The sequence below is a fragment of the Pongo pygmaeus genome, chromosome 7 (genome assembly GCF_028885625.2).
Source record: "Pongo pygmaeus isolate AG05252 chromosome 7, NHGRI_mPonPyg2-v2.0_pri, whole genome shotgun sequence".
NCBI classification, from domain to species: Eukaryota; Metazoa; Chordata; class Mammalia; order Primates; family Hominidae; genus Pongo; species Pongo pygmaeus.
The window spans coordinates 82714176-82737460 of NC_072380.2; the positions used below are offsets into that span (position 1 = coordinate 82714176).

The 23285-nt window shown below is 38.7% G+C and overlaps 1 protein-coding gene and 1 non-coding gene across 2 annotated transcripts in view; one reads left to right on the forward strand and one right to left on the reverse strand.

Moving 5' to 3' along the window:
- Positions 1-20236, reverse strand: part of TRAM1 (translocation associated membrane protein 1) — a 33184-nt gene extending 12948 nt beyond the window's left edge. Inside the window, exons 1-6 of the mRNA XM_054498137.2 lie at positions 19821-20236; positions 11720-11783; positions 9840-9961; positions 9601-9717; positions 7948-8006; positions 6130-6214 (exon numbers count right to left, since the gene is read on the reverse strand). Coding sequence (XP_054354112.1) covers positions 6130-6214; positions 7948-8006; positions 9601-9717; positions 9840-9961; positions 11720-11783; positions 19821-19943 — 570 coding nt within the window. The 5' untranslated portion in view covers positions 19944-20236. The remainder of the gene's footprint in view (positions 1-6129; positions 6215-7947; positions 8007-9600; positions 9718-9839; positions 9962-11719; positions 11784-19820) is intronic.
- Positions 16280-16385, forward strand: LOC129043337 (small nucleolar RNA U13). Its single transcript, XR_008504427.2, has one exon. It is a non-coding gene; the product is annotated as a small nucleolar RNA U13 (small nucleolar RNA).
- Positions 20237-23285: the final 3049 nt, after the last annotated feature.

Sequence of the window (23285 nt, forward strand, 5' to 3'; positions counted from 1 at the left end):
CTCTACAAAAAAAAGTTTTAAAAATTAGCCAGGCATGGTGGCATGTGCCTGTAGTCCTAGCTATTTGGGGAGCTGAGGCAGAAAGATTGCTTGAGCCCAGGAGTTCAAGGATGCAGGGAGCTAGGATTGTGACTGCACTCCAGCCTGGACAGCAGAGTGAGACTGTCTCAAAAAGAAAAAAAAAGAAAAAGAAAATGCTAGAGTATATAGCACATTGTATTATGAAAATTCTATTCCACATTTTACACACACACACACACACACACACACACACACAATGAATTATGATGTAAAAAGTTTTTCATCTTTGGTTGCAGTAAAAATGTTTACAAAACACTGACAGTGATAAGCTCAACAGGCCAGCCTACTGACTGATGAAACACCTATACCTCATTTCTAATTTCCTTTGTTGTAGTTTTCTTCGTATGTATTTACAAGGGTTATATTAGTCTAGTTAGTACTATTTATGTTCTACAGCTACTAATTAGAACGATGGAAATGGTGGGTTGCTGCTGGCAGGCTGAACTATGTTCCTCTGCAGCCTCACTAAACTTATCTCTTGCATTTAGCACAGTTGAGTGCAGGTCTATTGGTCCTCCATTTCTCTGTGTTTCAGTACAGAGAGCTACTTCACCAAATCTTTTGAGGAGTAGAGATTTTTTGAAGTCCAGTTTTGAAATGGAAAACTCTTCTCTAGTAAGAATAGCGCAAAGATCAAGAGTTAGGTAGAACATAAGACAGTCTGAATATTACTATTTACAGTACTGTATTTTGGGACTCTTAGGAAAACTGATACCAAGTTTACAGTCATTCTTCCAACGGAAGAGAGAAGTATCTCTGAAAATAGACAGTCTTAAGATCCTCTCTACAAAATTTGTAAATTTCTAATGAAATATTTCAGCTTACAAAAGGAAGGAGAAAGGGTGTTGAGATAACATGCAACCACAAGGGAACCTCTCCTCTCCCGTTATAATAATCTCAGAAAAGCTCACTTGTAGTATTATCAATGCAATGTGATGTACAATGCATGTAGAAGTGCCACTATATATATGCCAGTGTTTCCCAGTGTGGTGTGTACATTGGTACTGAACAAAATGATTGCAGACAGTACACAATGAAATACTTTTATTTAACTGTAACTAAAATTTTAAATAAATTGGTGGATCATGCCTGTAATAACAGCCCTTTGGGAGGCTGATGTAGGTGGATTGCTTGAGCCCAGGCGTTCGAAACCAGCTTTGAAAACATGGTGAAACCCCATCTCTAAAAAAATACAAAAAATTAGCCAAGCATAGTGGTGCATGCCTGTACTTCCAGCCACTTGGGAGGCTGAAGTAGTAGGATTGCTTAAGCCTGGCAGGTTGAGGCTGCAGCTGCAGTGAGCCGTGATTGTGGCCACTGCACTCCAGCATGGGTGACAGAGCAAGACCTTGTCTCAAAACAAAACAAAACAAAAACCCAAAATATTTTGTTATTTAATATACCTTAATAATTAAAATGTCAAAAGTATGAATTAGTAGTATGTGAATATGGTAAAGCAGGAAGGTGGCACATAAATGACTAGGTATAAAAAATATTGCCATATTCTTTCATATGTGTTACTCAACGCTCCAGATTTCAGAGGAGAAAACAGACCAAGAAAACCCTTAAAACTTATGAGGGAAGCGTTTTAGTTTTTAACTGCTGATTGAACTCATTTCATTGCATAAAAACTTGGGTAAGACAATGTAAAAAAAAAAAAACTAATTTGCTGGAAAAACTATAATGTAATGTAACTACTTAGGAGGATTTTTTTTTTTAATTTAAAAGAAATCCAAGTTAAGTTTTTAAAATTCACACTGGTCAATTAGCAGAGAACCTAAGCTGCCTACTCTTTTCTTCTCTGACAAGACTAAAAACACTATTATAAATTACAAAAAAACTACATTTCAAAAAGCCACTCCATTTCTGATCTTTTGTCTTTAAATTTCAACCCAATTAGGTGGAGGACAGTTGTGCTTGACATTTGCTAAGTAAAAATCCATAGTTTCTTTCCTAAGTCCAGATTCAACTTTGTATCTTAGCCCCATATCTCCTTTTTAAAAAATAGAAACATGGTCTCACTATGTTACTCAGGCTGGAGTGCAGTGGCTATTCACAGGTGCAATTATGGTGCACTGTAGCCTCCAACTCCAGGGCTCAAGTGATCCTGCTATCTCAGCCTCCTGAGTAACTGGGACTACAGGCATGTGCCACTGTGCCCAGTAGCCTTACCTTTCGGATAGTCAACCGAGTCAATAATAATAGAGGGTAAAATGCCATCACTAGGTTCTATCTTCACAACCATCAAATGCCTATGCAAAAGTTTTAAAAATAGTATCTATTGCTTTCAAAAAGATAGGATTATCAAGAAACCTTTTTCTAAGTAATGGTCCATTCAGCTTTGCACAAATTGACTAGTGTCTCTAAAGCAGTGTTTGTACACTCAAAGCTTACTACAGAAAAAGTAAATTAGTAAAAGAATGGGTAAATACTTGTGTCACTTACTAGCTGAGGGACCTTAGGCAAGCTAATTAATCTCTCTGTATAATGGGGATAACAACAACAATAACACCAAAAAAAAAAAAAAAAAAAAAAAAAAAAAGACAGAGATGAGCAGAATACCACAAGGGGTGGTAGGAATTGTGGCTAACTTAACAAACACCCTAGATAAAGGTATTCCCAAATGATTACAAAAAATACATGGAAGTAGGGGTAGTGTACCATGAGTTTTATTTTATTTTTTAGAGATGAGTCTCATTACATTGCCCAGGCTGGTCTCAAACTCCTGTAATCAAGCCATCCCCTTGCCTCAGCCTCCCCAGTAGCCAGGACTACAGGTGTGTGCCACCGTGCCTGGCTTACCATGATTTTTAAAATGATAAATTTTATCTAGAAAATGGCTACTTTTTAGTATCCCTGTGGTAGGCCAGCCTCCCTCAATGTTCTCCACTTCCTCTGGGGTTACAGCCCCGACGGCATGGTGTTCACATGTCTGAGGCCGACAACAAAACCTTGCCTAGCACCAGCACAATGGTCTCTGGACGTACACATTTACACGGGTTGTGGGGGAAGGGAGAGAACAGAGAAGGCTGGGTGAAATCATAACAAATTCTAAAATCGTAAATAACTTCAAGTGCCATTTTCAGTTGTTATTCCAACATCTTTTTACTAAAAAATATTAACATACTTCAAAAAATTTATTTTTATAAAAAACACATTTCTTGACTACACTATACTGAAAAATAAACAAAGCTGAATATCACATATACGCCCCAAATATAAGGCAAAGATTTCCCCCCAAACCCCAGATAGTACATCTTATAATTAAATCTTTACAAAGCTCTGCATGTAGAGTTCTGTATTAATTATCTTGAACAAATAAATGTTTGCGTAAGACACATACACCCGAAAACTTCAATAAATGTCATTTTTAAAGGTTTATAAGTCTAATGAAAGACCCAGTGAGACAGAAGTAAAGATGACGTCATGATGTGGAAAAAATGTCATCAGATTAAAAAAAGTGGTTCTAGTGATGATGAATGACAGATACTAACATCAAAGTTGCATATGAAAAGTGTAATGTAACTTTCATGAAGTAGGACGGGGGAAAATACTATTTCTAATACTTTATATGATATGCAATTATAGGTATGTATAATTATATGTATGTATAATTAAACTAAAATTGAATATTAGAAATAAAACATTTGGCTATTTCATGACTTCCCTAAAAGCTCATATATTCAAGCTGTCTAAGAAATATTTTGAATCTTCTCATGGGCAAAATGGAGAACTGTTTATATACACAGTATATGTAATTTAAGTTTTCTCCTTGAAAGAAACTAAGTTATTTGTGACTAACACACCTCTTGAACTGCTACTAACAGCCTTCCTTTCTTTCCTATTTGTCTGTACGATTGGTTCAAAACAATCACTGTACTACTTTCTCCCAGTAAAGAGTTCCAAAAATAATTTTCATAGAGTAAATTTTAAGAAACTGTTTAACACATATGCAGCTGCTACTTTCAAATTATGTTAATTACTTGAAACAGTTACTTTCAACTGTCATATGCAGGTGTTAAAAATAGTTTCAGTTAAGTTCTAAGTTATGCAAATTATTCCATAAAAATTAGATTGCATTTCTGGAGAAGTGCCATCTGGCAGGAACTGATAAGAAAAGAGCTTCAGGAACTAAAATGAACAATTACTTTGAAATGTCCCTTCTTACTTACCATAGTCAGTGAAGAAGATATAGAGACATGGATTAATAATGAAATCCTGAGGTATTTGTTCATGAGTATACAAATACCTTAAGAAGGCTTTAAATATCTGAGCCATGCTACTAAGACATCAAGAAACTATGATACTCTCAGTAGCGCTCTCCAACAGAACTTTCTGCAATCATGGAAATGTTCTATATCTCCTCTGTTCAAAATGGTACATACTAGCCACAGTAGCTAATAAGCACTTGAAATGTGGCTAATGGGGCCAAAAAGGTCAATTTCGTTTTTGTTTTTTTTTTAAGTTCATGTAGATGTGACTAGCAGTTAGCATTTTGGACAGTATAGCTCCACAATATCTATGATTCACATTAGGAGCTTACTAAACATGGAAGGGCTACTGGAATCTGGGCCTAACAATTTTATCTGAAGACAGTTCTAAGTCAAGGGTTTAAAAATAAAAAGTCTTCATCCTATTCCTTACAATCAATATAGCTGGAGAAACAATCTACTTTATAAAAGAAATCAGCATAAAAAGAACTTAAGTGCCATAGCATATGGCCTTTAATTTGGTGCTGTTTTCTAATCCTAGCAGACAACATGGATGATGACAGATACACAGAACGCAGACACGAAACAGCAGCGAATCAAGTGCCTAGTCTATGAATTAACTATTTGTAGCACACATAAAAATAGTGTTTTATGGCTTTTGAGTAGGCAAAGATAAACTAGTCACCAGACTGGCTGTCACACTTTTACTCCAGAAGGTTTCTCAAAGGGGATTTAAAAAAAAAAAAATTTTTAAATGCGGAAAAATGTAAACATACACACAACAGACAGAAAAGATTCTGACACACCCCTAACTCAATCATTATTAATAAATGATTAAATTTGTTTCATCTATATCCCTCTTTACTTTCCTTCACCTGGTATTATTTTGAAGTAAAATCCCACATAGGATTTCATATATGAGAATTAAAAAAAAAAAAAAAACCTCCCAGAAAAAAGGGAAATGAAAGTACTTGATTAATTTATCCGAGGGAAGAGGTGTTCCAGGAAAAAGAAGTGATGTGCTGGGATTACAAAACTAGAGACTATCACTGTGCACGAAGCATAAGGAGTAAGCAGAGGAAGAGGTCCCCGGGAAAAGATGGTGGCGATGGGAGAAACTCTCAGGGCACAGTTGAGCAGCATTACTCTAGTTTAAAGTAATAGGGAGCCAATACAGGTTTCAGAGGAGAGAGGGTAAAGAAAATGACTTTTGTGATAGCATGGAAGCCGGACTTCAGAAGCACTGAGGGTAAAACTAGGAAGGAGGATTTTGCAGTGCTCCAGCAGTTTACTTATTTGTTCAAATAAAACAAACAAATATCCTTTCCACACACTAAAAACGGAATGCTCTACCCATTTCAAGAGAGGCTTTGCTGGTGAATATTTAAATATATTTTACTTTTTTTTCCAATACTGAATTTTGCTTTAAGACTTACACACAGAACTGTCAGTTGTAATGTGACTAATCCTTTTTGGCTTACTTGTGAAATAATTCGCTAAGAATATCAGTAAGATAAAACAAACATTACATTTAAAAATTTGTTTAAATTTTAATTTACATTACCACTAATATAATTTTAAGACAAGCCATTAACATATCAAATGTAAAAAATCTAAGCTAAAATACTGACTGAAGTTTTTTTTCTTTTTTTTTTCAAGAAATGCTTAAGGATTTTAGGCTTTGGGGAAAGGGGGTTGGTGGGAGAATGATGGGGTAAGAGTTGGGGTAAGAAGAATGGAGGAAGGGCAAACATGTAAGAAAATACTTAATTTTAGAAAAATTTTTCAAAAAAAAAAATGACAGGACATTTTTTAACACTACAAAATCCCAGCTTACTTTTTTGGTTTTCTGGAAGTAGAGTTCAGGAAAAGCATGAAGCCAGTAAGCCAGCTGTGATATGTAGAAAAACTTCATTTGAAATCTGTACAACATAAGAAAATGAAGAGTATCTTTTAAAGCATAATTTTTTTAAAAAACGGTAAAGAAATACTGGAAATCAGGATATACTAAGTAACTACCTTTGTGTTATCATTCTATACAATATCTGTGCACCTTTAAACAACTCTTCAACAACGGCTTTCCCCATCTCCCTGTGACAGTCCCACCATTGGACAAGACCCCTGGATTAAACAGCAGGCAAAGATATTATCTGCAGAAAGCTATTGACATGTAAGCCAGTAGGGAGGAGTCAGAGCCCCTATTAGTTCATTAATACTGACTAGTATGTCATGCTAGCTACTGAAAACATAACCCACACGTCTATACAGTTTCATCAAGACAAGAAGGGGAAAAAGACTGACACAAAAGCAAAGGCTCATAGATTAATAATCACCTGAAACTGGAATAATCCCAATTTCAAATATCCTCTGTTTTTTTTTTTTCTTAGGCAAATATGGTAACTGTACCTGGTTGGAACATGGAGAAAGCCCCAAATAAATGGAGGCAGAGCTAGGATTAAAGAGAGTCAGAATAAGGCACACAAGGGCTCTCCTTGTGTCATAATCAGTCTAGAACCAATATCATAATCAGTCTAGAACCAATACTCTCCTCTCGACATTATATCCCTCTAGCCCTTCTGCTTCCTCTTTATTCTCCCTTCTCCTTCTCCTCCAGAAGTCTAAAACAGAAAACACGAAGCCAACCTAATTTCTTGGTGGTGGGGGTGGAGGGAATACACATAAATACAATATTCATAAATACAATATTTACAAATATACATAATATACATAAATACAACATTTACAAAGTTCGTTGAACTAATAAAACTTTAGAAATCAGAGTATGATTCAGTAGAGTGGGTATTACTGCTGGACTTACAATACCCACAGTCAGGTTATTCCCTTCTTTCCTTCATATCTTCTCCCTTCTCCAATTCTCACATCACAATGTATTTACTAAATACTGTCTAGGTGACAAGCACCTGCAATGTACCCAGCACAATGAAGGATATAAAATAGTTTTTACTGCTACCAAGGCACATATAGTTTTAGTGGGTATGGGCACAATACAAGACTTACAAAAATGAGACAATTATAGAACAATCAAAACAATATATAGACAATACATCAATATCTACCAAAATGACAAATTTGGGGATACAAAAGACCAATACAGGCTAAAGTAGTAAGGAAAATTAATATAGAATAGTTGTAACTAGAGCTGGGCTCGAATAATGAATTATTCAGATGTCTTTGTAACCACTGAGCACTTTAACCTGGCAGCACTGTACAGACTAGAGAATAAAAAAGAAACAATCCCTAACCTCAAGAAGCTTATAACAGGAGAAAGAAAGGTAAGATGTGAAAAGAGACAGGGGGTGGGGACCAAGAAAAGGAGCAAAAATGTAGAAAAGATGGAGACATAAAAAGGAGAAAAGATGAGTAAAAAGAAGGGAAAAGAAGCGAGTACCAAATTAAGATTATGTTAAAATCAGTTGTCTCAAGCTTACAAAGATGTTGAAAAGATTAGAATAGAAACATTAAAAAAAGGTACACAGCGTTTTTTTTTCTTATGGCAGTGGGACTGTCAAAGACATATTTTCATCTATTTTATGCATTTGCCTAAGGTCCTAAAGAGAATAACAAGAATGAATTCTGATTAATAGTGACATGACCATGGTCCTTAACAAAGAAAGGGCTGCTAAAAATGACTTACGTCATCAGGTTATGGGGATAAGCCCTCCATAAGATAGTTGGGTCTGAGATGTAGTTTTCCTAAGAAAGAAGATATAAAAATTAACCTGTGAGCATAATGCAGACTTCTTGGAAAATAAGACATTACTTTCATTTCTCAAACATTTACAGGTCCCCATACCAGGTTGCAAAGAGCCCACTAACATCAAACTCCTTAGTTGTTTTAGTTATTTTCAATCCAATTTGAGTTGGTTACTTGAGCAAAATGAAAATCAATGATATAAATGAGATATGGAATCAGGTAAGAAATAATTCCTGGCCCTGGAAAATCTTTCAATCCCATAGAATAAAAATACACGTACACAAACAAACATAAAACCACCAATAAGAGGCACAACAGCGACCAGGAGAGAAGAATTTTGTCTTAGGTAATCAGAAGATTTCAGGAAAAGCTTGTAGCATCTGACAGGAGACAAAGGATCAGGGCGCTACCGAGTTTTATGGAATTACGTCAATAAAATACTGCCCCAATTTTTTTCTTAGATAATCAGATCTACTCAGTGAGAATTACTGCATATGTTAAAAAAAAAAAAAAAAAAGAAGATTAAAAAATAAATAAAATCTAAAGTGATTTTTGTAAGAGTATTTTCCCACAGAAGTATAACTTCTATGTTTTTTTAAAAAAATTTATAATAGTTTTTAAACTAAAATTTACATATTACCTATAAAGTATTATTAAAGCAGCAGAGTAAAATGGAACGAGCAATGGAATAAAAAGCTGAGTTTTAGTCTACTTCCAACATGAAGTGCTTTACCCTGGAAAACTCACTGTTATTCATTTCTAATATAGTGATTAGAAAGAATTATGTGTCTGACAAACTCAAAAGTATGTGAACTATGGAACACCATATAAATTTAAGGGATTGTTATCACTAATATTAAAGCAAATACTGCCTTTCTTTTTCTCATTAGTTAGAGTGATACAACTAAAGGTTTTGATTGCCATAACTGAAAAGTTATACAACATTTAAGAAGCTTGGAAAACACTGGGGCTGTTTTTAAAGGAGGAAATGACTGGGAACATTACAACTCATGTAACCTAGTAGGAGTATTACTCACATCTTACCCTTTTTGCTGATACAGAGGTATCTGTAAACCACTATAAGATATAAAAGTAAGGCCGGGCTTGGTGGCTCAAGCCTGTAATCCCAGCACTTTGGGAGGCTGAGGCGGGTAGATCACGAGGTCAGGAGTTCGAGACTATCCTGGCCAACATGGTGAAACCTTGTCTCTACTAAAAATACAAAAATTAGCTGGGCGTGGTGGTGTGCGTCTGTAGTCCCAGCTACTTGGGAAGCTGAGGCAGGAGAATCACTTGAACCCGGGAGGTGGAGGTTGCAGTGAGCCGAGATCACGCCACTGCACTCCAGCCTGGCGACAGAGCGAGACTCTGTCTCAAAAAAAAAAAAAAAAAACAAGATATAAAAGTAACATTCAAAGTGACTAAAAATGAATAAGCCTTTTTCAAACAGTAAACATAGTTTAGAATTTTTGCTGTATAAAAAAATACCTAAAACAGATTTATCACTGAAACTCTTAACTTATACTATTTCATTAGCAGAGTTCCTAATCTTAGATAAGGAAGGAGAACAACAACCTAAGAGGACATACTTACAGAGATGAGAATGAATGTGCCCCAAACACAGGCAAAAAGGTAGAACGCACTAAGCTGACCAGATTCATTAAACTTGCTGTGTTTCGTTTTGGAGAAGTGCATTCGCCTGTTAATTTTCTAAAAATAAAAACAGCCACTAGTAATTAAGAATAAATTATAAATTGTATTTAATATATGACTATCAGATTATGGAGAGCTAGTACTTTATAAAGTATAGATTTCTAAGACTGCATACTTACATCCAACATATACTCTTGAATTACGGCATGAATAATTATCGCCACTAGCATGTAGAAGAAAACCGTAGCCAAATCTTTGATACCATAGTAATAAAGGGACGCTGATTCAGTAGCTTGTTCTTCTGAAGACCAAAAAGGACGCAAATAGACAAAAATATACACAAGGTTATAAAAACAGCATTAAGTAGAACATAGTTATGGAAACAAATAAGAATAGCCAATTAAATAATTCTGTATAAACATCATAAATAACGTGGTCTTGGACATCTTGAGTCTTAGAGGGGCAATGAAAACCAAGACTATCTAGAAATCTAAAGCTTTAGAAATTACTTACAAAGACTTGACATGTGTTAGTCACAGCCACCAAAGACCAAAAAACAGGGAAGAGGAGGCCACACTCAATAAACTGATATTATCCCAGGGGTATAAATTAGGTTGATAAAGTTATACTTAGCCTATTGACCTATTTTTTTCAAAGGGCTTTTGAAACTTTCTACTTCTACTTTCTAACTACACACTAAATTATGATTCTGATGGAAAAGCTGATTTGACCTGTATTTGATTTAGTTTTGACCTATAAGCAGCAGAGATAAAGGCAACTACTAAAGTTGTTTTTAATCCTTGCAATTGCTATAATTTTTCAAAACAAATCTTTATCAAATACTTGTGAATTGCTGACACTTATTCTCAAACTTTATGTTTATGGGGAACATACACATAAAAGAGCTTTATTCTTCTCTGGCATATTCAAATTTCAAAACAGTATTGTAGTTTTGAGTAACCTGATAACTAAATCACTAAATTAAATAGTTACAAAACTATACATAACTGAACAAAAACCCAACTCAGGGGCTAGGTGCAGTGGCTCACCCCTGTAATCCCAACACTTAGGGAGGCAAGGATTGCTTGAGGCCCAAATTCAAGACTGACCTAGGTAGTATAGTGAGACTCCATCTCTACAGTAAATTGAAAAATTAGCTGGGCGTGGTGGTGTGCCCTTGTAGTCCCAGCTACTTGGGAGGCTGACCAGAGAGGATCATTTGAGCCCAGAAGCTGGAGGCTGCAGTGAGCTATGATCGCGCCACAGCACTCCTGCCTAGGCAACACATTTGGCAAGACCCTGTCATCTCTTAAAAACACACATACAAATAACAGCAACAACAACAAAAAACCCCAACTAAATGTGGTATACTACATTATGTTACATTCTAAATAAAAAACTGTGCAGGTTTACTGCCTCAACCAAAAAATACCCCATCCGTCACCCATGCTAGTTAATTATATCACTGTATTAAATTACAATCAACTTCCAAGAAACACCTAATTTTTACATAGATTAAGAAATAAAATTTTTGAAATAAAACCTAATAGTTTGGATGCTATTACCAGATAATTCCTGGAGCTTACTAACACATTTTCTGGAATCAAAATAATTGTTAAAAGTAGAGCACAGGAAAAAGTGAAAATAATCTTAGAAGTATTGCTATTACAGGTCCAAAATGTAACTTACAGAAAAACTAAATCTGCCGTTGTGCTTTTAGAATTCTTGAATGAACAATGACATTTAAACAATTTTAAAAATATGTTTTCTTATAATTTTCTTAGGAAAAAATCAGAAGGCAGAGAAAGCAAAACAAAACTATTTTATGGAATTTCGAGTCCATTCACAAAAATATATAGTAAACAGAAAACATATATAGGGTAAAGTCAATCAAAAACATAAGATCTTGTATTACAATATCATCAAAATAACATTCAGTCACATCATGGATGAGATCTCTGATGATTAATTAATGCAGGACCTAGCATTCATTAAAATTTCCAAGTTCGTTCAACTGAACTTCTATTTACGTAGAAAATTCTTAGCATAAATTACCTACCTGTTGCGGGGAGGGTGACATTGTACTGAAGAGTAACAAAAATGATAGAAGCTTTTGCCGTTATCTACAAAGAAGGAAAAACAAAGATCAAGTCAGTTTGTGACCCTCTCCCAAATAACAGATCAGGGGAAAAACATTATAAAATCTGTCCCTAAATCGAAGCACCAAGGGCCTCCTTGTTCCTGTGGAATCCTGACAGACACAATGGAAATTACTGATTGCCAAGGAGCTAATGTAATTCACCAGAGTATTCTTCTGTGGTTTAGGTAAGATTGTGTAATTCATCCTTAACTTTTAGATTTCAAAAGACATTTTCTGCAGTTCCAGAAAACAGTTATTTGACAAATAATGATTCTCTACTCTAGCCCTATACAATGAATAAAAAGTTCCTATTAAGACAAATTTTAAGTGTAAATTAATAAAATAAAGAGAAGCACAGTTAGCATGAGAAAAGCAGATCAAATATAGGGTCTGTGGTGTGGGTGTGTTAGTATCCCACACACTTAGCAGAGTTAAGTGGTCAATAACTGTTTAACTGACCTGACTACTGGTAAAAGTAAATTGGTCAGAGCAGAAAAATGGAATGCTTACCCAATCTTTGCAGGCACCAGGCAAAGTGCTAGACAAAAAAGGACCAGATGAAGATGGATAAAATAATCCCTAATGACAAGGAGCTCCGTGGTGTGAAGAGTACAGGTAAATAAACTGTTATAATACTGTAGAATAAGTGCCAATAGCTTGCATTGTGGGTACTTGGGATAAACAATGAGCTTTGTTGGTTTTTTTTCTGGGGTAGAATGAAATGAAGGAGCTGTGTTTTGCTGCAAAATAGGTGTTCCCTAGGTTCACAAAGGGGGATGAAGAGGACAGTACAGATAGAAGAAACAGAGCATGGCAAGATCAAGTAGCAGTGAACACAAGGCCAGGCACAGGACTCACATCAGGAAGTGTTAGAAAAGACTAGAAACATTACTGAGTGCTAGAAAGGACCCTGTTTTTTGAGCTAAGTAGTTTAGATTTCATTTTTGCACAACTGAAGAATTTTGAGGACGGGAAAGTTCATTTATGCGTTTTAGAAGGATTGCTGTCTGTGACCTGCTAAGTGGTATCCCACGCCCCTTCAGATCCATTCTCCACATTGCAACTAGAATGATTTTCTGATCATGTTACCACATCCCCCTCCCTACCTGCTAAAAATCCTTCACTAGATTCCCATCTTTCTAGGAGAATGTGACCATAGGACTCTATGGTCTGACTCCTCTCTCTGCCTCTGCAGCACCTTCTACCACAGGGTCTCTGCACATGCTGTTCTATCTAAAATACGGTTGGAAAATATTTCCCATCAGATCTCAGTTGCATTACACCTTTTCAAGGAAGTCTCCCTGTCTTCCTAGAGTAGGTCATTTCCTTTGTTAGATTATCTCAGAGAACTGTGTTCCTTTCCTTCAAAAGCATACTCTGGTTGATTATATTAATAATTTCTGTCTCGCCCATTAGAAAGTAAGCTCCATTAGAACTGGGACCATGCCTGTTTCCACTCATCACTGTATTTCAGAGCCCAGCATGAGGCCTGGTACATATTAGGTAATTAATCAATATCGCTGAATAAATATCAGTTAAAGTACAAACCGGAGTGAGCATGCAGCCAAGAATGAAACTTGTGCAACAGACCACATGAAAGATAATGAGATGTGAACTAAGACAGTGACTGTGGGATAGAGGAGGCACTCATAAGGCAAAATAAGGTTTGGTAAGCTAGAAGAAAGAGTACAAGGTTACTTATTGATGCCTACAGCTGAGATTTCTGGGAGACGTGCAGTAAGGCAGCTAAAACCTAAGTCTAGAACTCAGTAGGGAGAACCTAGCTTAAATAAAGATTTGGGAGTCTCTTTCTACAGATAATAGCTGAAGCTGTGAAAATACATTCAATCATATATGGAGAGTGCACAGTATTTGTAGAGAAGTAGGACAACATCAGACCCATGGAGAGAACAGGGAAAAAAGCAAAACTTCAAGTCACTGAAACTAAGAAAAAATAGTTAGAGAGACAGAAAAAGAAATAAAGAGAGCTTGCAGTCCCAAAAGCCAAAGGGGAAACATTTCTAAAAGGTGTGGTTAATAAAGTCAAAGTTTCAAAAGAGATGTGGGAGGAAAGAGAACAATAGACTGGACAATTTAAGTCGTCATCAGTGGTCACAGCTTGAGTGATTCCAACTAAGTAGTGACAGCAGGAGCTGCATCCCAGTGGATTGAAGAACATAGAGGCACAAAGTGGTATCCAGCAGATGCCAGGTCAAATTTTATGTTGTTTTTAGGATAGGAGAGATTGAGCTTGTATGGGGGCAACCGTGAAGGCAACAGGGAAAAGGGAGAAGTTAAACACACAGGATAGAAAGAGAATAATGGATGGAGGCATATGGTAGGGAACAAAATTGTAAGGACTGAGTATTGCACTGTTGAACAACTTTTCCTCTTAAATGGGAAGAAGGCAGTAATGGATGGGACACATAACTTCAAAAGACAGAAAAATGAGGAAATCTGTGCTTGATAAACTTTTATTTTCCCTGTGTGAGAAAAAAGCAATGTCACATATTAAGCATAATGGGGACGTGAATGATGACTATTTATATAGTTCCCATAGGGAAAGGAGATGGCCAGGGAAAGTAAAAAGATACCGGATGCGAATGTCTGAGGTTAGAAACCTTTGATTTGCAATATTATCTACCAGCATGAGTATGACTTTCTGTGGGAATTGAGAGGCACCGAAAAGGCCAATAGTGGCGTAAAGACTGCAGGAAGAAAGGCAAAACAATGAGGGGGCTAATATACTGGAGAAAGGGAAAGGGGGCCATGGTGCCACAAAAGCTTGGACTAGGTAGAGAACTGACTCATGAGTACTAGAATGAGGGAGGTGAACAAAACGTAGGTTGTAGCTGAACTCTGTTATCCTGGAATTCACGAAGTGGAAGAAGTCAGGCTTGCATGACAAAATGCAGGATATGGCCAGTAAAGTGAGTTGCTGAACTGGGTTAGATATGAAGGTCTCTTGAGTAGAAAAGGCTACTAAGGCTACTCTATTAAAATTTGGGTCATTAACAAGTACTCATTAGAGCAGAACGATGACATGAGTCTCCAGGGCAACACTACTTTCATGTGATTATTTTTAGTAAAGTTGAGTGGTCACTACATTTCATTTAGTTTTGCTATTTTTGTTTAGATTTTTAATACATATATATAGTCTAAACAATATATATCTATATATACACACACTATATATATGTTTTTTATATATATATACACACACACACACACTGTTTTACACACAAACACTCCACATCCTTGTTTCTAGTTTGTAATATGAAGTCACCACTGTCACAACTAAGAACACTTTGTTAAAGAGTCCTTTACAGGCCAGGTGTGATGGCTCACGCCTGTAATCCCAGCACTTTGGGAGGCTGAGGTGGCTGGCTCACCTGAGGTCAGGAGTTCAAGACCAGCCTGGCCAACATGGTGAAACCTCATCTCTATTAAAAATACAAAAATTAGCTGGACATCGTGGCGGGCGCCTGTAATCCCAGCTACTCAGGATGCTGAGGCAGGAGAATCGCTTGAACCCAGGAGGCGGAGGGTGCAGTGAGCTGAGATCACGCCATTGCACTCTAGCCTGCGTGACAGAGCGAGGCTCTGTCTCAAAAAGAGTCCTTTACAAACAACAAATGAGATTCTTCAAAGATAAATTTAGCATCAAATTCTAAAATTTGCTAGCAAATTTCTAAAATTTTAGAAATGTGCTAATTTCTAAAAAGCAAAAATTAGATTATCCTTCTAGTCAGGCTTCCAAATAAAATTAAAATTTGACCTCCAGCTGGTTTAGCATGTGAGTTTAAGTAGAAGAAGAAGAGGAAAAATGTAAACTACACACTCCAAAAAGTTTCAAGTTTAAGCCAGCAGTCATGCTCCTAGCCATTTCCAGGCCTCCTAAGCCTCACACCCTGCTAGCATTGCTGCAGTTAAACTCACACCAAAATTAATTAGTAGTAAGATAAGTTAGTTAAGAATATAAATAGACTACAGAAATATATAATGAACTCAAAAGTAAAAATACCTGAGTTTATGACAGTTTGAACATTTACAGTGGTACTCTCCATTTACAAAAATGGAAAAATGAAAAAAAAAAGAGACTTATTCAGATGCATCTTAAATAGGTTACCAGAAACTGTAATGAATTACCTAATTCTATGCTGTATGCAAGGTCATAAATACAATAACATTTCTTTAATCAAGTGTCACTAGTTGGGGCTTGGTATCTTTCTTGTTATATAGAGATGTTAACTACTTTGCACTTGTTTTAGAGGAAGATGTGACCAGTCACTACATGGACTGGATCCCTGAAAAGTAAAGACAATTCTGAATATCAAATTCCACTTCCAGTGGGGCTCAGTGGCACGTGCCTGTAGTCCCAGCCACTCAGGTGGCGAGAGGGGAGGATCACTTGAGCCCAGGAGGTCAAATTCCAGCCAAGGCAACATAGCGAGACTCTGTCTCAAAAAAAAAAGAGAGACCCTTTTGCAGTTCACAAGTGTGATGATTGGGGTTTCATGCTTATATGTGAGATGTGTCTCTCTCTCAAACTTTGTTAAGACCTGAGCACCTTACCTGTCATAAAAAGAAAGAAAAAAAGGAAAGAAAAAGAAAAAAAAAAAAAAAAACCCCAAACCTTGAAAACTGTTTCCAGATTGTTGAAATTGTAAACGTCCCCAAAATCTGTATGGCATAAAGAACTTGCAGATTTTGAATACCTTTCCTTTTGAATATCTTTCCTTTATACACTCCTTAAAAGAAATACTTCTCTTGTGAACCCCTAATTCTTCACCCCTCCTCCACATCCTCACTTTCAGAAAGCTTCCCAAGAATCCCTAACATTTTTCGACCATTCAATTTTTCCTAACTCATATATGAAGCCATTCATTGTATACTATGATTTGAATTACGTGGACAGATACTTACTGTAATAAAACTATGATTCCAAAATTTACAAGCAATTTTTGATTAATGTGAAGTTCCCTGGAAATTAAACTCTTACATTACTGCCAAACAGACTATTTTGTTAGCCTTTTCAGTATGTATAATCTCTTTAGATGCTAACTAAAGAGATTCCAGACCCTTCTCTCACATAAAAATGCTTTCTATTTCCCAATTTTGGTGAGTTTTTAAATAATAATAATAGCTACCACTTATTGCATGCCTCTTGGAAGCCAAGTATTGAACTAGGCATAATACATATTGGTTAATTTGTCAGAGTAACCCAAAAAGCCCCATTTTACAGGTGAGGAAACTTCAGTTCTGAGCTGCCCTAGGTCACCCAGTTAGCAAGCTGCAGAGCCCTAACTTGAACATGAATCCCTTCAGCTCCAGAATCCATGCTTTTACAGTGTATCTCTACTGCTTCTTCATTTTGGCTAGTAATACAGTATTTCTTTCTTTCTGAATTTCTTTGTCGATGTCACCATAAATCCTCTGACATCTCCTCAATGTATCTGCACAACAGGCTTAACAGTTCTGCAAAAAAAATCAATTTCTCTATTATTCTAGCACAAGTACTGTAATTCTATAATTATGTTAACTTTGAGATTCAGCAGCAATTGTTTTAAAAGTCGAATAGTAAAACTAACCTAGTCTACACATTCCTATATATAGATAACATGCTTTGAAATCCTAACACCTTAACATATGGTAAGAAAAAGGAAGAACTCGCACAAACTTCACTTTTGTGTATCACTTTAACGCTCACTTTTGAATTGACTTTAAAAACCTCTATTTAGTATTTTTGTCTATTTAGATTTTCAAATTTTATAAATTTATATAAAGGTGAAAATCCACTGTTAAAAAAAATCACTAACATGTGAGGCAAGGTATAGGTGGTGGACTTCCCTAGAAATATAGTAAGAGAATGTAAAATAGTTTATATAAAATCAAAGTTATACTATGTGTCAGAATTTCTGATTTATATTCCATTTCATTCAAAGCACTGCAAATATACCTTGCAGGTCACAGTACCCCTAAAATATGTTTTTAAAGTCAGGAATTCTTACCATGTGGAAATGGTTTATGACAAGTTACAGAAAACTGAATATACTACATATATTAAAGTACTACTTTAAGATCAAAGCAGAAAGTATATGCAAGTATCAAATTCAGAAAGTGAATACAAATGTTTAACATTGGGTTTTTTTTTGAGACAGGGTCTTCTTGCTGTCCTTCAGGCTGGAGTGCAGTGGTGAAACCTTGGCTCACCGCAGCCTTCACCTCCTGGGCTCAAGTAATTATCCCACTTCAGCCTCCCAGCTGCGACCACAGGTGCGTGCTATCTATCACTCTTGGCTAATTTTTTAAAAATCATTTGTAGAGACAGGGTCTCCCTATGTTGCCTAGGCTGGTCTCGAACTCCTGGGCTCCACTGATTCTCCCGCTTTGGCCTCCCAAAGTGTTGGGATGTTTACAGGCGTGAGCCAGCGCACCAGGCCTAGTACTGTATTTACCTTCACACCATATTATCTGATCCTTGCAAAAAATGGCTGTGAGGAGAATAGTACAGGTGATATTATTTCCTGATAAAGAGCAGAAACATTGAGGCTCAGACTTGGGTCACCCAGTAGGTAGGTGGCACAGCCCAGACTTAAAGCTTGAGAATGTTAGTTTCCTTCTACCTACCCTTTAACTATACCTGCTACCTCCTTAGCAGTGGTTTTAAACATGCATGACACAATCAGGAGTAAATAATATCTGTATCTAGATCCAGAAAAGTCCATTTGATGAGAGGCGAAAATAAGGTTAAAATATTATTTAATTTTAAAATTAAAAAAAAAACAAATAGGCTCCATTAAAAAAAAATGTATTCACCTTTTGGCCACTGGTAATATCATTCCATTAGGTTTTCTCAAGGATTCTTAACGTCGCTCATATTTTTTTAAGCACTCCTATGTCCCAGGCACTATCCTAGACTCTGGAAATACAGACTCGTAAAAATACTCCAAAATCTCTACTCTCACTTGTTACATGCAGGAGAGAGGAGACAAAACAAGGCAGGAGCAAAATAATTTGTATATTTACTGAGACATAAGGGTTCCAGAGAAAAATTAAAAAGGGAAAAAAGCAAAGGAATGAGCGTGTGTACTGCGGAGCGAGGGGAAAAACGTAGGATGTTACTCGTTCACCTTGCAAAGTTTATCATCCACATTCAACAGCTGTTAAATAAGTCATCAAAATACTAGATACGTGGGAAGAGAATTTACACACTCCTGACATTCCCATCCTCTCCTACTTCAAGAAACAAAATTACTCGATTCCTTGGCACCGCTGTTCAGAACCTCGATTTATCCATCAGACCTTGTTTCTTTAAAGCGTCAGGGCAAAAAGTTCGTTAACTGGTAATAATATCAGTTTAAAAGACAAAAATTAAAACAATCTGGCGCGCCTCCACTGTGCCGGTGCCCGGCGGCCACCGCCCTTCAAGTCGAAAGCAGATGCCCGACTCTGGTTTCTCGCTCACCCCAATCTCGGAGCTACCGGGGGCCCCCCTGTCACTCGGGGCCTGTGGCCTCCAGGCCGGCACTCCTCAGACCCGGGGGCCGGGCCTCCGCCTTCCCCGGCCCTCGCGGGGCTGACGCTCACCGCGGCCGAGGCTGGCAGTCCCCCCAAGTCCGTCCACCCGCCCCAAGCCAGCTCGGCAGCGCAGGGGCCGCCCCCGCCCGCCGGCCCCTCGCCGGCTGCCACGTAACCCTTCGCGGGAACCAGGAACTGCGCCGCGCAGTCGGCGGGAGGGGGCGACGGCGGGTCAGGAAAGGGGCGACGCGGCGGTCCCCACCCCCTGCGGGCCGCGATGAGGCCCACCGGGACTTTGCATCCCCGGGCCGGCCGCCGGGGAGCCGCCGCCGGCGTGGGGCAGGGCAGGGCAGGCCTGCACCTCAGGGACTGGGGGTCTGCACCTACCCTAGGCCCGAGCCCCCCGCGGTCCTGGGCGGAGAAGCCGGGGCTGGCATCTGGAGCCCGGGCCCGGGCAGGGGGTGGCGGGGCAGGCGGTTGGGACTCGGGGCGGGCTCACCTCAAACATGAGCCCCAGCAGGAAGACCATCGCCACACAGGAGACGATGTCCGCGTGATTCTGCAGGACGAATTCGTGGCTCAGCACCGGGGGGCTCTTGGTGCTTTTCTTGCGAATCGCCATGGTGGGGCCGCCGCCCGCGCCTGCAGGTGCTCCGCCCCGGTTCTGCTCTTCCCAGCTGCTCACCGACTAGCCGCCGCCGCCGCCTCCCCCTGGCTGCTCTTCACCGCCCCGCTGCAGCCGCTCGCTGGGGCTTCACTTCCCATCCCACAGCCAGTACGCAGCCGCCGGGCCGCCCGGGGGCAAAAAAAACCAAAAAAACAAAAAAAACAGCCAGCCCGCAGCGGGGGCGAGCATGCGCACCAGGGAGACGACGCTCCCTCGTGCCGCGGCCGCCTCCGCGAGCCCACAGCGCCACCTGGGGACCGGAGGCCGCTGGCCGGCGGCCGGGTGAGCGTGCAGTAATGTGAGGGACGCTTCCCTGCTTCGCGCCGGGCCCGGGTTTGGGAGTCGTTTGAGGCGCGAGCTTCCTGCGCCTGCTCAGCAGCCTGAGACCGCGGCCGGGTGCCCTCCCGCCCTCCTGGCCATCCAGGGATTGGGTGTCATTGGCCTGTTGCACACTGTCACTTCTACAAGTGACTGCCACCGTCAGGATAATCTAAAACTACGAATACTACCTGACTCCACAAGGGTACGGTGTATTCTCCAGTTTTATTATCTGCCTTAAAAATTACCTCAGAGTTAAGCACTCCTGGGGACTTATTTCTACTCTTTGTAAGTTTGGACTAACTTAAAAAAAAAAAAAGAGCTGACCCTATTCTGGTCTGCCTGTCCGTCCCCACCCCCATCCCCGTCCCTATCCCCCACTGGCCTCAGACTGAAGATGAAGGGATCAGTTTGGGTTTACTGGCTTCACATATATTTAAATTAACAACATGTTTTAGTAATCTAAGGGAAATAGTGAAAGAGTTAAAAAGGATCGTGGATTAAGACACGTCCTCCTATCGTTTTGCCCAAACCTGGAGTTCTTTGTATTCTTTTTCCTGAAGAATTGCTCTCCTGTTTACCCATGAGCCAAATGTAGAAACCAAAGTCATGCTAGATTGAGCCCTTTCAGCGCCCTTCCACATCCAGTCATCACCAACTCGAGGCAGGCCTATCACCCCGCTTCCCCACTACCACAGTCCGAGGGTACTTGCCTCTTGCCTACAATATTACAACTCTGTGTAACCACTTAGTGGTTTAGGAATGTGGGTTGTTACATCAGAAGTCTGCCACTTATTACTTGTATGATCAAGGCAAGTTACTTAATCTCTATGGGACCCGATTTCCTCATTTTTAAAAATGTATTCATTTATGTACTTACTGAGGGTTGACTATGTCCTGGGCACTGGGGATACAGAACTGAAATACAAATTAAATTATTCCTAGGGACTTATCATTCTAGTGTGGGAGAGAATCTTTAAACAAGATTTCAAAAGTGAAACAGATGTTAAATTGAGTTGAGCAACCAGGAGAAAAATAAAGCAAGGGGAATAGGGAAGTGTGAGGCACTTCTACTTGCCTGAAGACCTGCAGGAGGTGAGGGAGCAAGCCCTGTGGATATCATCTATAAAGTGGGGATAACTATTGCTCATTTTAGTAATTAAATGAGATGATTAAAGGAAACTGCTTAGCGGGGAGTAAGGGCTTTATAAATTTAGTCAGTGATTATTCTTTTCCTCCTTCTGGGCAATCACTAGTTTCATTTCCCTTCAGATCACCTTTCAACGTTTATACTAGAATGATGCTTCTACTGGCAGAAAGTTTTTCAGCAGGTTCCCTTTCCCTTCATGGAAAGCTAGCATGATGAAATAGCCCTTTCTGATTTGGTCCTTGCCTACCCCAACAGACTGGGGCCCTGCATCTGCAGGCCATAATCTCTGTACCAGCATTATTGACTACACACACTATACAGTTGCCTCTCTGTATCTGTGGGTGCCGCATAACTGGATTCAACCAACCTAGAGTAAAAAATCTTCAAGAAAAAAACTGCATTTGTACTGAACATCTACAGACTTCCCCCCCATGATTATTCCCTAAACAATATAGTACAGTCAACTATTTATTTAGCAGTTATGTTGTGTTAGATATTATAAGTAATCTAGAAATGATCGGAGGTCTGTGGGAGAATTTAGGATATTTTTTACCAGAATATTGCATCATCTTATATAAGACACCTGAGCATGGGTGGATTTTGGTATCCACGGGGATCCTGGAACAAATCCCCTGTGAAGACTGAGGGACGACTGTACATGCCATGGCATGCTCTCTTCCCATGCTCTCCCCTGCCTTTGCGTGTGCTGCTGTCTCTGTCTGGAATGTTTTCTCCTGTCCTCTCATAGACACAGCAGGCTCGTGCTGTTCCTTCATGTCTCATTTACATATGACCTCTTCGAAAGCTTCACTGAATTCTGTGACATAAGCAATTTATCTTTTATGATTCAATTGCATTTTTGAAATAGTTTTATTGCAGTATAATATATGTCATATAGTTCAGCTATTTGAGATATTCAATTCTGTGGTTTTTAGTATATTTACAAAGTTGTGCAACAATCACCATAATATAACTTTAGAACATTCTTGTAATCTCTAAAAGAAACCTCATACACATTACCAGTAACTCTCCATTTCCCCTCATAGTCTTGGCAGCCCTTGGCAACAACTGATCTATTTTCTACCTCTCTGTATTTGCTTATTGTGGACATTTCTTTTTGTTCTTTCTTTGTTTCTTTTCTTTCTTTTTTTGAGATGGGGTCTTGCTCTGTTGCCTAGGCTGGTGTATAGTGGTGTGATCATAGCTCACTGCAACCTTGGACTCCTGGCCTCAAGAAATTCTCCCACCTCCCAAAGTGCTGGGATTACAGGTGTGAGCCACCATGGCCAGCTTGGACATTACATGTAGATAGAATCATGATCTTTTTTGACTGACTTCTTTTACTGAAGATAATGTTTCCAAGGTTCATCCATGTTGTAACATGTATCAGTACTTCATTCCTTTTTATGGCCAAATAATATTTCATTGTATGGATATAGCACATCTTATTCATTAGTTGATGAACATTTGTATACAAGTTTTTGTTTGAACTCAATTCCTTTGGGTATATACCTAGCAGTAGAATTGCTGATCATAAGGCAACTTTATGTTTGACCTTTTGAGGAACTCTCACACTAATTTCCAAACTGAATGCACCATTTCCCATCCTATTAGCAATGTGTAGAGGTTCCAATTTCTTCCCATCCTTGCCAATACTTTTATTTTGTGTCTTTTAATCTTATCTGTCCTAGTGGGTGTGAAGTAGTATCTCATTGTGATTTTGCTTTGCATTTCCCTGAGCACTAATGATGTTGACTACTACCCTTATCAGGTGCTCAGAAGCCATTTGTATATCTTTTTTTGTAGAAATGTCTATTCAAATCCTTTAT